The sequence below is a fragment of the Stenella coeruleoalba genome (genome assembly GCF_951394435.1).
Source record: "Stenella coeruleoalba genome assembly, chromosome: 1".
Classification (NCBI taxonomy): Eukaryota; Metazoa; Chordata; class Mammalia; order Artiodactyla; family Delphinidae; genus Stenella; species Stenella coeruleoalba.
In genome coordinates this window covers 111147705-111162682 of record NC_137169.1, presented here as the reverse complement: position 1 = coordinate 111162682, position 14978 = coordinate 111147705, and the positions used below count along the sequence as shown (strand labels likewise).

Sequence of the window (14978 nt, the reverse complement as noted above, 5' to 3'; positions counted from 1 at the left end):
CCGGGCCTCATGTCTGCCCTGTCCTCCAGGGCCCCTTCTTTACAAAGGGCCTCCCCAGGAGCTATTTCTGGGCTCTGTCTACTCTAGGCGCAGCCATTTGGCCCTATCTTTTCCATCTGATGAATGGACTTGTCAGGCTACAAATCACAATCACTGATGTTACCACTGATCTTTTCTTTAGATTCGTGCGATGTGTTTAACCTCTCACGAGTCCAGTTTCCCCAATATCCTCCCTTCCCTTATTCAACCCTGGCCCGAGAGGATGTCCCCACCCCCCAGCCCCCGTCCCCACCTCTGCCCCCCAGATGTAACAGAGAGATAAGACACCTTTGGAAACAACTTTCTTTATGAGAATCTTGAGTTCCTAATGAGTCTGGCCTGGAGTGGGCTAGGTCAGTGCAAATATTCCAGGAGCGCAGACGGGGGCAGCCGAGGCCAGTGTGGGAGAGATGGGGGCACTGCGGGTGGGTGAGTGAGGTGTTCTAATGATTCCTAGACCGACAGTCCCTTAGGAACCATGTGACTGTCACACTGACCTCTGAGACCTGTTGGGATGAATACTGAAGGGTGGCTGTTATTCTCTGTCTAGTCTGGGTGGGCGACTGGCCAGCACCAGTTGGCTTGTGAGGGATGCTGTGACGCCAGCCCAACTCTGCCTACAAGCAGAGGGTGACGGCTGGAACTGAGTGGGGAGAGAATTCAGAGAAGACGCTGAATGCCCCTCACTTCCCTCCCAAGGGGCTCTCCTCCTCCCTGCCTCAAAGGCCACAGAGAGCGTGGACTCTGGGATCAGTGTTGGGTTTCAAGTCCAGCACTACTCACCAGCTATCTCTTGGTCTCTCTGTGCCTCACTTTTCTTCTGTCAACAGGGGCCCCTTCCCTGCAGGACAGTGAGGGGTAAAGACAGTGTATCCGAAGCAACTGGCCCAGAGCAGGCCACTGTGCACAGCAGCTAACACTGGGATTGGGAGAAGCAGAACAGGAGTCAAAGCCCCACACCCTCCCTGTTTCCTTAGAGGGAAATGGCCTTGCCCTTTCTGCACAGATAGCCTTCCTCCACAGAAATGCCAGCTGGGGGCTGCCCGTGTCTTATTTGCTTTTAAATCTGCAATAACTTGGTACCAGCTGTTCCAGTATTAGACACCTCGCTGCCAGGAGACTGCCTTCCTCCTGCCGCAGTTCCAGCCGTCAAAAGCAGTCTCTCATACCCTCTTTTTCAAACAAGAAGTGGTTCTCAGATGGCCTGTGGCCTTCTCATCTCTGATGGAGATGATCCCAACTGTTTCCTCACTGCCCTCTCCCAAGCCCACCTTGCTTTGGTGCCAATCCAGTATCTCTCCCTCCCTCTTCAGATCTGGGGCCTTCAGTCCTGGCCTGGAGCGCAGCTGGGTACCCCATTCTCTCCAGAGATGCCCTGCCCCACCCCATGGAAGGGGCCAAGAGGCTTCCCTGACAACACCAAGAGAAGAGGACGGAGGACCCAAGAGTAGAAGAGACTGGTTCTCCAAAGCTTCCCAACACCCTTGAGGGTTCCAAGCCTGTACTGACACGTGGTAACACCTTGCCTGAGCCCTCTTTCCTCCACCCGTCCTCCCCTCCTCCCCACTGGCGTGGTCCCCTAGGGGCTGCACCCAGAGATGGAGGGAATGGTACTGCCCCAGGGACCCTGCTCGGCTAACCCCTTCCATCAGTCCCTCCCATCTTTGCTGTAGCCCTCAGCCAGCTGTCATCCCCACGTCACTGATGAGGATGAGCAAGTTCAGAGTTAAGTGCTTGTACAAGGTCAGCCAGCAAACAACCTCTGGGCCTCCACTTCCCTGTGTGTCGGGGGGGCCATGGCGAGGAGTTGGACAAGCTGCTCTCCAGCAGCCCCTCTGGCACTGTCTGGTGACTTACTCGGACGACAGCCAATTGCAGGAAGTACTGAAAGCAAGTCCAGCCACAGCAACAGCTGATGGGGCCTCCCTAGCAGCCTAGACCCTGGCAAGGAACCCGGGAGAGCTGGGCAGGAGGGCCTCAGGCCAGCACCTACCCTTCAGAGGGAGGGTTCCTTTTCATTAGCTGTTTCGGGTTCCGGGATGTTTCCTCAGGGCTGTGAGTCCGAGGTGGGTCCAGCCATAATAGAGGCAACTCTCCATTTGCTGTTCTAGAAGAAGGGAGTCTCCATGGTGCCGAGACACTCACCCCCAGAAGAGATGTCTGCCAGCCCATTCCGGCAGGTGGGGAAATGCGCTGAAGCACATCTCTCACAGCTGCTGGCTTCGTGTCCCAGTGGCGTTCCTCCACAGCCAGTACGGGACTAGATCACCTGGGGGCCTGGGCACACACCTGTGTCAGGAGGAGCCGATCCAGAAGGGAGGCCGGAGCCTGAGCCTAGCCCGGGAACGGAACGAACCTTTGCTGAAGAGGCTCCAGAGGGCAGCCTACCTGTTAGGCTCACCCCAACATTCCCTGTGTTGCTCCTCTCCGGCTCCAGCTCCCCCAGACCCCATCCCTGTTTCCGGGGGCTATCTGCTCCAGGGTATGGGTGGGTCTGGAAGGAAGAGTGACATGACAAGGCAGGTAAGCCCATACCCGTCAACTCTGACCACGTCTGACTTGACATTCACGAAGCATCTGCTCTACGCCAGGTACAGCCCTGGGCTTTTTCACAAACATCACTCCTGCCTCACAACAACCCCACGAAGAGGGCCTTACTATCCCCGATTTATAGATGAGGAAGCTGAGGCCTAGCCAGAATTGCTCAGGATGGCTGAGAGTAAGTGGCAGAGCGGGGACCGGAATTCAGACTCTGCTCCCTGTCCAGCGCTCTGTGCCTGTGCTGTCTCCCCACCTCCGAGGCGCCTGCAGAAGCAGGCGTCCAGCCAGGCTCCAGAGAATAGCACGGTGTGGCGGGCAGGCCCCTCAGGTGCGCTTGGCAGACGGACCCCTCTGTGACCCCGCTGGCCCAGCACTGAGCCCAGGCTGGGACCACAGATCAGAGCCAGTCACATGGCGGGGACCAAGGCAGGTGATCCCTGAAGAGGTCTGTTTCCTGGGCTAACAGGCAAGGTGGCCTCCAGCTGGCCCCTGGGAGCAGCGTCGGGATACACCCTCCAGGGACCCACAGGACAGGAAGCCGAAAGCTGGGCTCTGTGTACAGTCCGCTGTGCAGACCGGCAGTAGCAGACCTGTCGTCCGAAGCTCTGCTTCAACCCTGCTCAGGTTTGCTTGGGCGGGGCAAGAGGAGGAGCCAGAGCAGGAAGGATGGAGCCAGGAACAGAAGTAGGGGGGCAGGAGCCATGCTGACGTGGCAGAGTTCTGGGCACTCACACCCTGCTGGGCTGGCCTCCACAGGCAGCCCTCTCCTGCCCGGCCTGCTCTGCTGCGGGCGAGAGGGCTGGGTCTGCTTACAGCTAATGTCCTTAGTTTACTCGTTCCCATGACCAGTCGGTTCAAATTGCGGCCGAGGAACAGCCTGTGAACTTGAACTCGCACAGTTCAAGAATTTGGCCCTTAAGCTCCAAGCAGGTCACCCAAAGATTCAGAACTCCGGGGCTCCCCTAACACCCAGCCTTGCCCCCCACACCCTGGCCTGAGCAAGAAAGGAAGTCTAGGAAGAATCTTCACTGGGAGAAGGGGACCTGGGGCTGAACTCTGGGGCCCTTAGAAGCAAGGGGCTGTGGGACTGGGCTGGAAGCCTCGCTCAGGACTCTGACCTCAGCTCCAGGCTAACCTCTGGGCAGGAACCCCTGGCTGCCGTGAGGCCCACCCAGCTAGCTGCTGTGCAGTTAAGCAGGGACAGACATCAGGTCGCACCCAGGCCTCTCTCCCCTTGCTCCTCCCTTCTGATCTGCCATTGTGTCAGGCCAGCCCAGCACAGTCGGAGCCCCTGTCTTGCCCCCATGCGCCTCCCTTTTCCCATGACTTGGAGGCAGCTGTTGATTCTGTCCCCTTCTTGGCCCCTTCCCCATCACACTTTCCTCAGGGTGGAAGCCTCCAGCCACTCCATCCTCCACTTCTCAGCCTTCATGCTCAACCAGCAGCACTATTGCCTGGGTTGGTACAAGAGGAGGAGAGCAGCCAGAACACGACGCAGCTGGTCCAGCCTCCAGGTTGGCGCTGGCGGGGGGGCGGGCTCCAGGTGAAGTGAAAAGATGGGTCTGTGGGGGCAGCGCCCCTCTTTCTGGTAGCTCACTCATCCCTCCTCGACCCAAAACTACTGTTCAACAGAGGGGTGAAGGAGCATGGAGCTGGGGAGGGCCTCACTTGGAGCTGGGAGCCGAGTGGTCTGCGTGGAGGAAGGTGGCAGTGGTGTAGTTCTGGAAGAGAGGCTGCAGGAACATGCCGATGGTGCCAAAGACACAGACGAAGACAAAGATCCAAAGGAACAGACGGTCAATCACCATGGCGACATACTTCCAGTCCTCACTCACCTGGACAGAGGAGAGGAAGGAGACCCAGGTATCAATCACATGATCCGGGAGGGGAGTGGAGCAGGTAGAAGCAACTTCCACCACACATCACTCCTCTCACTCCACGACCCCAGAGTGACCTTTCCAAAGCATGGCCCCAGTCTTGCCTGCTTAAAAGCCTCCAGTGGCCCCACTGCGTTCAGCAGCCACCCAAACTCCCAAGTCTAAAATCAAGACCCACCCAGGACAAATATGAGCCAACCACCTATCTTCCACCCTCTGACCCAGCCTTACCAAACTCCAGCCTGTCTTCTCAGGTCTCTGTGCCTTTGGGTTTCCTTTTGGTCTAGAACTCCAGTCCTCCCTATCGCTACCTGTGAACTCCTACACATCCTTCAAAGCCTAAATCAAATGTCACCTCTTCTATGAAGGCTTCCCTGATCCCCCTAATGAGAATGAACCACTGTTTCCTCTGGGTTCCCTCAGCACTATGTACACGTCTTATCACGGTATTTTTACTGCACTGTATTGTCATTTCAATTTGTATGCCTGGCCCCTCCTTCCTCTCCCGCCCGCCTTCCGCCACTTAAGCTATGAGCTCCTAAACTACAGGGACCCGATCTGATTCATCTTTGTAATCCCAGCATCTCAAACACAGGGTTCCGGTAAACGGGTGTTGAATTAGTGAATGAATGGCTGCCTCTGCAGCCCTCACTCCTTATATGACTGCCTGGGGAGCCCCATCCAACAGCCCCAGAGGGTGAGGACTAGATCTCAGGTGTAAACAAACCCGTCCAGAAGAAAATAACCTCTGTGGGTTTGGGAGCCAGTCACAGGGTCTGCAGGAGGCCTGGCCTCCACTCAGAGCTGCTCCACTCCGGCCTGAGTCTGGACCTTTGTACACGCGTTCATCTGTAGCCCAGCCAGCTGGGGGGATGGGATGAGGCACTGTGCACCTTCCTTCAGTCAGCAGCTGAATAATGACTCATTCATGTCACACTTGTGCCTCCTATGTACCTGGCACCATGCTAAGCACTGGGGATGTGACTGAGAGCAAGACAAACACATCCTGCAGTTTACAGTCTCCTGAGGGAGATGGACACAAAATTAGTAAAAATAAAATAATTACACATTGGTGGGTGCCTATATGGAAATAAAGGACGAAGAAATGGAGGGGGAGATATAATTCAGGGTGTGATCTGGGGAGGCCTCTTTGAGGAGGTGACACCCTAAGCTAAGATCTGATAAGTGAGAAGGAGCCAGCTGAGACAATCAGAAACAATCAGAGAAACCCAAACCGAGGGACCTTCGATTGGCCTGTACCCTTCAAAAATGTTTATGCCATGAAAGACCATTCCAGATTGAAGGAAACTAAAGAGACAGAACAACAAAGTGGAATTCAAGATCCTGGATTGAGGTGGGGGTGATGCTACAAAGGACATTACGGAGACAACTGAAAAAATGTTAGTATGGACTTTATATCAGATAAAGGTATTGTATTGATGCTAAATTTCCTGAATTGCATCACTGAGCCTGGGTTATGCAAGACAATATCTCTGTTCTCAGGAGAGAAAAGCTGAGGTATTTGGGATAAAGGATCACTATGTCCACAACTTACTCTTAAACAGTAGTGCAAAAATTAATAATAATTTTTAAAAGGAAAAAAAGAAGGGAATTCCAAACAGAGGGACCAATCTGTGCAAAGGTCCTGAGTCAGGAAAGAGCTTAGCTGGCTTAGAACAGTTGAGCAGATAAGCCAGTGACCTGAGCAGGGGAGAGATGGCACAAAGTGCACAGGAGACACTGTGTGTTTGGGTGGAGAAGCACGAGAACTGAACCAGGGAGACCATTAGGAGTCTCTGCCCTGGTCCAGGCAACAGCTGATGGAGGCCTACAGCTAGGGAGGCAGCATGGAGATGGTGAATAAAGAAGGAAGCTGAAAATCTCTTTGGAGGTTCGTTCCACAGGACAGGACTTCTGATGATTTGGATGGTGGGGGACGTAAGAAAGAGAGGAGTCAAGGATGACTCCAGGTTTTTGGTCTAAACCATTGGGTGGATGGTGATGTCATTTACTAAAGGATGGGGAGATTGGAGGAGGAGCAAGTTGGTGGTGGGGATGTAGATTAAGCACTCAGTTTGGGACATGTTAAGTTTGAGATGCCTGTGAAGGTAGGTCATTGCATCCTCATCACCTAACTCAGTAAATGCACATTACATGAGTGGACTGCAGTGGGGGAGGCGGACGCAGTGATGCAGCCGGTCAACCCCCTGCACCACCGGCATCTCCCACTTGGCCTCAGCCACCTGAGGCTCCCGCCCCATTTCCTCATGACTTGGTCCCTCTCTTCTTCCTTCAGGACCATAACTTGCTCCTTAGCTCAAGCCTCAGCTCCTGCCCTCCCAGGGAATAGAAACACCAGGCTCTGAAGCATCCCCCCCCCACAAAAAAAACCGGTAGTGCAGGAGCCCACCCTTCCTCATCCCCCAAGCCGGAATGGCTGCAATCCAGTGGAAACATGGCCAATCACCAGAGCAACAGCTAAGTCACAGCCTGGAACCAGCCAGGTACCCAAAGACTGATTGCCGGATGGGGCCAGCCACAGCCCAAAGTGGGGGGAAGTCAACCCATCATCTTCCCCCCCATCCCCTAGCTCAGTGCTCCCCTTCTGGGAGTCACTGCAGAAAGATACCAGTGTGCAGAAAGCTCAGAGTGGGTCTTAAAAACCCTCGCCTCCACCTGCCCCCACCTCCATAAATATTTCACAAGGGCATCCCCTGAGGACCCAGAAGAGCAGGAAAAGGATATTGATTCAGGACTCTGTGCTCTTCCCAGCAGCCGGTGGAACCTCTTAACCACCGCCACCCCTCCCATACACACTTTCTACAGCCCTCAATTTTGACCCCCGACGCGGGGCACACAAAGGACTCATCTCTATTTGTGCTAAGAGATGCAGGTTAACAACATGGGCTTGGGAGTACAAGCGGCAGAGAGGGTGTCTGGGGTCAGAGCCACGGGCCAGCTGCAAACCCAGAAGGGCCTCCTCCACTTCCTGGCCACCCTCCCAACACTAACAACACTCACGATGCCCCAGCCGAGGCATTTCGCCCTGGATACTAGTCCTCAGGAAGCCGCAAGTTCATCCTGTACCAACCGGCACTTAGGCGGCGCCGCCTCCCGGAGGTCAAAGAAGAGGCCATGCCAGCGCCCAGGCCCACAGGCCCCGGCCGGACTCTCACTGCCCACATCCTGCACTCCCGTTAGCTCCTCGGTGTCTGTCTGCGCAGGCACCGAGGGCCCTGCAGCCCGCATCCCACGCCCGAGTCCCCGCGTCTCACTCACGCTCTGGTCGTCGTCCTCACTCCGCATGTGGTCCGCGATGAAGCGCACGCCGTCCACCGCCTCCCGGAGGCCGCAGCCACACGGCCCCCCGGAGCGCCCGGGGCCAGCTGCCGGCGCCGGCTCCGAGCCGAAGGCCCCAGCCAAGCCCTGCACAGACGCGCGATTGACGAAGCACGTGCAGGAGTCTGCCCCCAGGGCTTCGCGGTAGAAGAAGGCGCCGGTTCCCTCGCGCCCGCGCTGGCGCCGCCGCAGGCGCAGGCGTTGGCGGGCGCAGCGGTGGCGCGGCTGCTGCATGAAGAGCAGCTTGGGCAGCTTCTCCAGGAAGATGACCTTGACCCAGGGAGCCATGGTGTGCGTGGTGGGTGAGCGGTGGTGCACGTTGAGCACGCACACGCTGGTGACGATGGAGAAGGTGACAAGCACCATGGTGAACATGAGGTACTTGCCTACAAGCGGCACGTCGAGGGAGGTGGGTGGCACGATCTTGGAGATGAGCAGCAGGAAGACGGTGAGCGCCAGCAGCACGGAGATGCACAGCGTCATCTTCTCGCCGCAGTCGGAGGGCAGGTAGAAGACGAGGATGGCTAGTGAGGTGATAAGCACGCAGGGGATGATGAGATTGATGGTGTAGAAGAGTGGCTTGCGGCGGATGATGAAGTCGTACGTGATGTCCACATAAGTGGAGTCGTCCGGGTTCTCGTTGCGCCGGCCCGGCAGCGCGACAATGTCCCACTCGCCACTGGGCGTGAAGTCATCCAGGCTGGCCACGTCACTCTTGAGCACCAGGTCGATCTCGGTGCGGTCGTAGGTCCACGAGCGGAACTTCATGGTGCAGTTCTGCTGGTCAAACGGGAAGTGCTTTACTTCGATCTTGCATGCGCTCTTGTAGATGGCAGGCGGCAGCCAGAAGATGCTGCCATCATAGGAGACCACGGCATTGGAATAGAAGGACACCTCGTACATGCCGTCAGCACTGCCAAGGGATGAGCACAGTCAGCCCTGGCCTAAGCATTCCTCCACCCCACCCATCAACCCAGCCCTGAGTGGGAAGAGAGGAAAGCCAAAGGGATATATGGGAAGAGGGTAGCCATCCAGGGGCCTAGGGAGGAGGGGCAGGAATTGAGCAAGAAGGGGATCTGGGTGGGTTGGTGAGGAGAAGAGGCCTCAGAGACAGAAGAGGGTGATGAAGAGGGGAGGCACATCTGCTACTTGTCATGCATTCTGTAAGCTGGTTGCTCCACATGAAGGTGGAGAAGTTAGGGGAGCCAGGGAGGCCAGAGTGAGGAGCCCCAACTAATGGAGAGGGACAGGGGCAGGTGGGAGGAGGAGATGGTCCCTAGTGGCTATGGACTAGTGGTTTTGGGTCTTCGAGATAAGAGGGATTATTTCAGGAGAGGGGCTGGAACCTGGAGGAGAAACTGGGATCTCCAAGTTCTTTGACCCTCCCCAATCCTCCTGGAAGGCCTATTCTTGCATCAGTTCAGGCACTGGAGTCTGTCAATCCTCGTTTTTATGCCACTGCAGCTCCAAACACTGGGAGTCCTAACTGGCTGAGAGGGAGCTGGCCATGGCCCAAGTTACCTTGGCTGTCCACATTATACCTCACTGGTTTGGGTCTGTCTGGGTAGTGACTTGTCGTTGCCAATGAAAAGTCCCTCTGTCCCCCAGCATGAGCTAACTTCCTTTCCCCAAGACCTGAGTACTCCCACGGTCTCCTCCAGCCTTCCCATCCCTCCAGGGTTACCTACTTGTTGTATAGGACCACATCTGGGAGCCAGATGTGTTTGGAAGGGAGCCGAACTTTCTTCATGTTGTCAAATTCCTCAGGCTTCCAGGTGAGGCGATAATCCTCCCACTCCTGGGAAAGGGAGAGAGGGAGGCAGCACCAACCTCCGCCCTGGGAGGGGCTCAAGGTCAAGGACAGGGACAAGAGGAGGCCTATCTGGCTTGAGGAAGTTTTGAAAAGTCATTGCATCCCCACAGTGACTTCTCTGCCCAGCAAAAGAGTCTTCTCGTTTAATTTGCATAGCCAAGCCAAGATATTAGAATTTACGTTTTACAAATGAGAACATGGATCTTGCCGAGTTGAACATATTCAAAGTTACAGAGCTGTGAGTAGAAGAACCAAAATTCAAATCCAGTTATTTAGGGCTCCAAAGTCTAAATTTCTGCCTCTCTTGAGGACATGAAAAGAGGGAAAAGCACATGCCCCTCCCCCCTCCCACAAAAAAAAGGAGGAAAGAGAAGCCCAGGGGTGTGGACAGGAAGAGTGCTAACCTGGGTCAGCCAGACATTGGTGGTCATGATCTGCTCCCGCTCATGCTGCAGGGAAGAAGAGAAGCTGCTGAGAAGTGCCCCACCCCCACCCCTCAAGCCTGTGGTCCCACTACACCACCCAGGCTCCTTCCCCCACCTCCCCAAGCCTTGGGAACTCCAGAAGAATAAGCACAAACACTGACTTCAGTAGCTGGGCAGAGAGTTTGGGACCTTCACTCACCACACTGATGAGCTGGGCCAGTGATACCATGAGCTGTACCGTCACCAGCTCAGAGCCATTGGTGGCTGGGCGGATAAGCTTATTGTAGCGGGAAGGATCCAGGAGATGCTCCACCAGCCGCTCCTCTGTGTCTGTACCACAGACTCCTGGGTAGTGTGGGTGGAGGGCAAGAGGTAAGTACATAGGCAAGGAGGTCCCACCCAGGATCCCACTCTCCCTAGGCAGGTGGTACAACGTAGGCCCAAACAGGAGGCTGTAGCTTCCCACAGCCCCATCCTTAAGGATATAGCAAAATGCTTAGGTTACCCCACGGAGGCCCCTCATAGAGAAGTCCCTCTCTGAGATCACTGACCAAGGAGCCCAGACAGCCCCCCACAGTCTCCCACTAAGAACCCATTCTGCAAGGATTAGTGGAGACCCTGCTCTTCCTGCAAGGTCTCAGAGGGTGGTTTCAAAAGAATTGACATTTCTGTCTCCATGGCTTCCCCTAGAAGATACCTACAATTCAAGGAAGGTTCTGGAGGGTGGTGAAAGGGGATCAGTTATTCATGTCCCACCATTCAGCCTTTCTCCTCAGTCTGTGCCCATCTATGTGTGCAAGTAACACTAAGTGCCTCTACATGAGACTGGCTGTGACCCCCTCCCCCATTAGGTACTGGGTTGGAGTAGAATAGTTGGGCTGCCTGAGCTCTGGGTCAGGGCATATATTTAGTCCCAAGTTGCGCACCTATGGGAGCCCACCTCTCATGAGATTGCAGGCAGGTATGGAAAGCTCATTTAGTTGTATATTCCCTTTGTACCTGCCCCACCACACATTCTATCTCCTTCTGCAACCCTGCACGAATGCACCCCACCCCCTCAGAGATTCCTCCCTGGCCCTCCGCCTGGCAGAGCTTCTTCCCTTCCGAGTCTCCTGCCCACCCTACAAGAGAGTTGAGAAGTTGCTTCTTTCCCCCTCCTGCCTTGCCCCTTTGGAGTCCAATATGAGGGACAGAAAATGATGGAGAGCCAAGGGAGGGTGCGGAACCAGGTAGATTTTCTTGAGATAATGTTTCACAAGAAGTCAAATGGCATCTCAGCTGCAATCAGACTCTCCCCTTCCTTCCACCCCAGATAGCCTGGGGAGATCCCCTCCCTCCTTCCTCTCTGTGCCCACACCCTCTCCACCACCCCTGCCCAGGTTGCCCTCTCTTCCCAGCATCACTTCGGGTATGTCCTCCTCCCAGTTCAGTCTCCCAGGTACTCCCTGCCGTCCAGGGATCTCTTCCCTAACCCCTAACAGACTCCCCGCCTTAGGGATCCCTCCCGTACACCTTCGAGACTGAGTGAGACAGAGCGCGGCGACTTGTCCTTACCTGAGCACAGCCCGAGGAGGCCAAAGCTGAGGAGCAGCGCCATGGGGCCCGAGCGCCAGGCCATGCCTCTGGCATAGCTCGCCGGCTCGCCTAAAGCTGCCGAAGCGCGCCGCAGGCCGGAGGGCCGCGGGCGGGGTGCTGTCCGTGGTGCTGAAGCCGCTCCCGCACCGCCCGCGCCCAGCTGGAGCTGAGCCCAGGTTGTGCTCGCAGCCTTTGGTGCTGCAGTGCCGACCGCCACGGCGGTTCCCAGGGCTCAGAGAGCTGGTTGCGAGAAGGAACCAGCGTCTCGTTTATCCCGGTCTGAGCAGGAGGAGGCTTTTGCGGCTGCTCTTCCAGGGAATACAATTGGGACGGTGAGGGGGAGGAGTCTCCGCCCCGGAGGCGGAAGCGCCAGAGCTCAGAATAAAAGGGGTCCCTGGGTTGGGTATTCTTCTGCTGGTCCTGCTTAGTTAGGGTGTGCGTGAGGCGGAAGAAGGGCGGCTCACCGGACAGTGGAGGAGTGCTGAAGCCCCTGAGTTGGAACAGGACCCTGGAGGGGTCTGAAAAGGCTCCGGAAGAAAGCGCGAGTAAGACAAATAGGTCAGGACCCGCTACGAGGGCCAGAATGAGGGGGTGGGAGTCGGAAGGAGTTTCTGGAGTTCCCACCTTCTTTCTTTTCTCTTACCAAGCCCAAATGATCCTGCTTCCAGGGAAGGCTGAGGATGCAGCCAAAAAAGTGCATTTTAGGCCCTTAGAGAAAGAGACAGGGGGCTGTAGGTTTGCTATTTTAAGAAAGCAAACCGTTTTGGAGTCTGGAAACAGGATCCCCTCACCTGGTTCCTTCTCTACCATCGTAGAAGGCCAAGCTTCCTGCCCTCCCCCAGGGAATCTAAGGTGGGGACATGTGGACATCTCCTGAAAGAAGGTGACCTTCAAGAGTGGAAGGGTAAATGGCCCTTATCAATTAGTCTTTCTCACCCACATTCCCTTCCTCTCCAGTCTTTGGCTTCTGTGAGACAAGGGAGGATCAGAGGATGATTTCACAGAGGCCAGCCCAAGAATGAAGCTAACACAAAGGAAAGCAAAGATGAGACAGAGACAGAGAGAGATGTCAAAACTCAATGACATCTTTGATCTTGAAAGCCCTGAACTTCTTAGGGGGATTTTTGTCATTTTCAACCAAAAGATTCCTGACTAAAGCAGCCTTATTATGCATACATCAAGGCACTGTCTTATTCCAGCTCTGCCCACTTCTTCAACCTCCTCTGGGCCACTACCCCCAGCCCCACACTCCTCTTGGCAATGTCTTTAAGATCCTCCCAGCCTCCACACGTCAGGGCCTTTTAAACATGTAGTTTCCTTGATTCTTTTATCACCCATTTCCCCTCAACCACTTTCTACTTTACTTTGTACATGTGGCAGAAACGTCAGTTCCTCAAGGAAGCTATGCCTGACCAAAGATTAGGTCAGGTGCCCTGCCAGCTGTTTCCAGAGGATGATCAATGAGTAAATAAATCAATCTAAGGTGGTGGCTATCCTGCTAGATCATGAACCAGCACAGTGTCTGGCATGTTGTGAGGGCTCAACAGATAAGGAAAAGGGCTGGTATAGGACTGAAATCTTTTAACATGTAGAGGAAAATTCCTCTCTAAAAGCTCAGCCAAAAGCAATTTATTTACATGTACTTAGTTCCTGGAATTGAGGAGGAAAAGCAAGACAAGTATCAGCAAAGGGCTGGAGAGGATGTGGGATGACTACAGGCCCCATAATGCACATGGAAGTGGCCATAAAGCTGCACTACAAGCTCCAGGGCATGTGCATGTGCATGTAATCATCTCTTAAGAATTCAAGAAATCTTGGAACCAACAAAAGATGTAGAGAATAAAAGCCTTAAGGAAAAGGGAAGGAATGTGTATAGTCACTCCACTTTGGAAAAGGGTCAGAGATGGGAAGAAGACACCCCCTTCAGTAATTCAGATCAACATTTGTTGGGTATCTACTCTATGGGTATTGAAGCAGTGATCAAAAAGACCTAGTCCCAGCTATTAAGGAGATCACAGTCTGGTGGCAAAGACTTGTTACACCATGCGGTGGCTGCGCTAGTAGAGTATACACAAGGTGCATTGGAAGCACAGAGGAGAAAGGGGTTCATAGTGCCTGAGAGCCTGGAGGGGATGGAGATGAAAACTGAGATTGGAAAGATGAGAAAGCCAGTAAGACAAAGGTGGATAAAAGGCATTCAAACTCCTGAAAGAGAGAGACAGGGAGCTTTACATGTAGATAGTACTTAGTACTTTCATCTTTTGGTGGAAGCTGGGTGATTGAAGAAGGCTGTGAAAGTCTCCTGTTATGAAAATCTCTCTCTGGAGTGGTTGCTTGTCTCTGTATTGATAGACTGGAGAGTCATGTGCTTGCTTGAAGCCCTTGGTCACTCCCTGATGCTCCTCTCAGGTCAGTCAGGGCAGCCTGTTCACCTTGGCCTCTACCTTTTCTTTTCAAATTCCCCAGCTTTTATTTCAAGTTTAATTCCAGCCTGGCAGGGAGTGAGTCCTCTGAGCACAACCACTCGGTGGCCAAGGAGAACTGGAACACCATTCCTCACTCCCTCATGTCTCTCACACACACCCCTTCCATATCCACCAGGGAGATAGGACAGGTCCAGAACCATGCAGGGTGATGGATACATAAAGGAGTATCAGCCCTCCGGCAAAATAGTGACCAGGCAAGGTTTTGGTGGGACAATCCCAGTGCTTTTGATGGTAAGGAACATTTTCTCTTGAAAGGCATTACAATGTTATTTTCCTTTAAGATATTTAAAATTTAAAAACTTACTACCAGAGTAATACATATCCATAAAGAGCAATTGGAAAACACAAGTTAGCAAAACACAAACTAGATTCATAATCTTACCTCCTAGCAAAAAAATCGCTGTTAACATTTCATATATATACAGTGTTATCTCCACATTTATCTATGTGTACTTAGATATAATATACATGCAAAAAGTATATAAATTATGAGTGTACAGCTAGATAAATTTTCACAACATGAACACAGCCGTGTAACTCCCACCTAGATTTTTTTAAAAAGGGAACATTACCAATATCCAGAAGCCCCCCACTCTGTTCCCTCCAGGCATTATTCCCTCCTCTTGGAAAATAACGTCATGGGGGGGAGGGAGGAATGGGGAGTGACTGCCTAAGAGGTACTGCTTGAAGTTCTGGAACTAGAGAGAGGTAATGGTTACCCAACTTTGTGAATGTATTGCATGCCACGGAATTGCACACTTTAAAATGGTTGAAATGATAAATTTTATGTTATGTATTTTCTCACAATTAAAAAAAAATGACCAAAAAAAAGTAAACACTATTCTGACTTCTAATAGCATAGATCAACTTTGCCTGATGAATT

At 53.7% G+C, this 14978-nt stretch overlaps 1 protein-coding gene across 1 annotated transcript; it reads right to left on the bottom strand.

The window, feature by feature from the left end:
- Window positions 1–4244: 4244 nt before the first annotated feature.
- On the bottom strand, window positions 4245–11667 carry CHRNB2 (cholinergic receptor nicotinic beta 2 subunit; the record flags this gene model as incomplete). Its single annotated transcript, XM_079942493.1, has 6 exons — window positions 11589–11667; window positions 10234–10379; window positions 10014–10058; window positions 9485–9594; window positions 7737–8709; window positions 4245–4415 (listed from the first exon to the last, which is right to left on the bottom strand). The coding sequence occupies exons 1-6, from the start codon at window positions 11650–11652 to the stop codon at window positions 4245–4247; spliced, it is 1509 nt and encodes a 502-aa protein (XP_079798619.1). The 5' UTR covers window positions 11653–11667.
- Between the last annotated feature and the right edge of the window lie 3311 nt (window positions 11668–14978).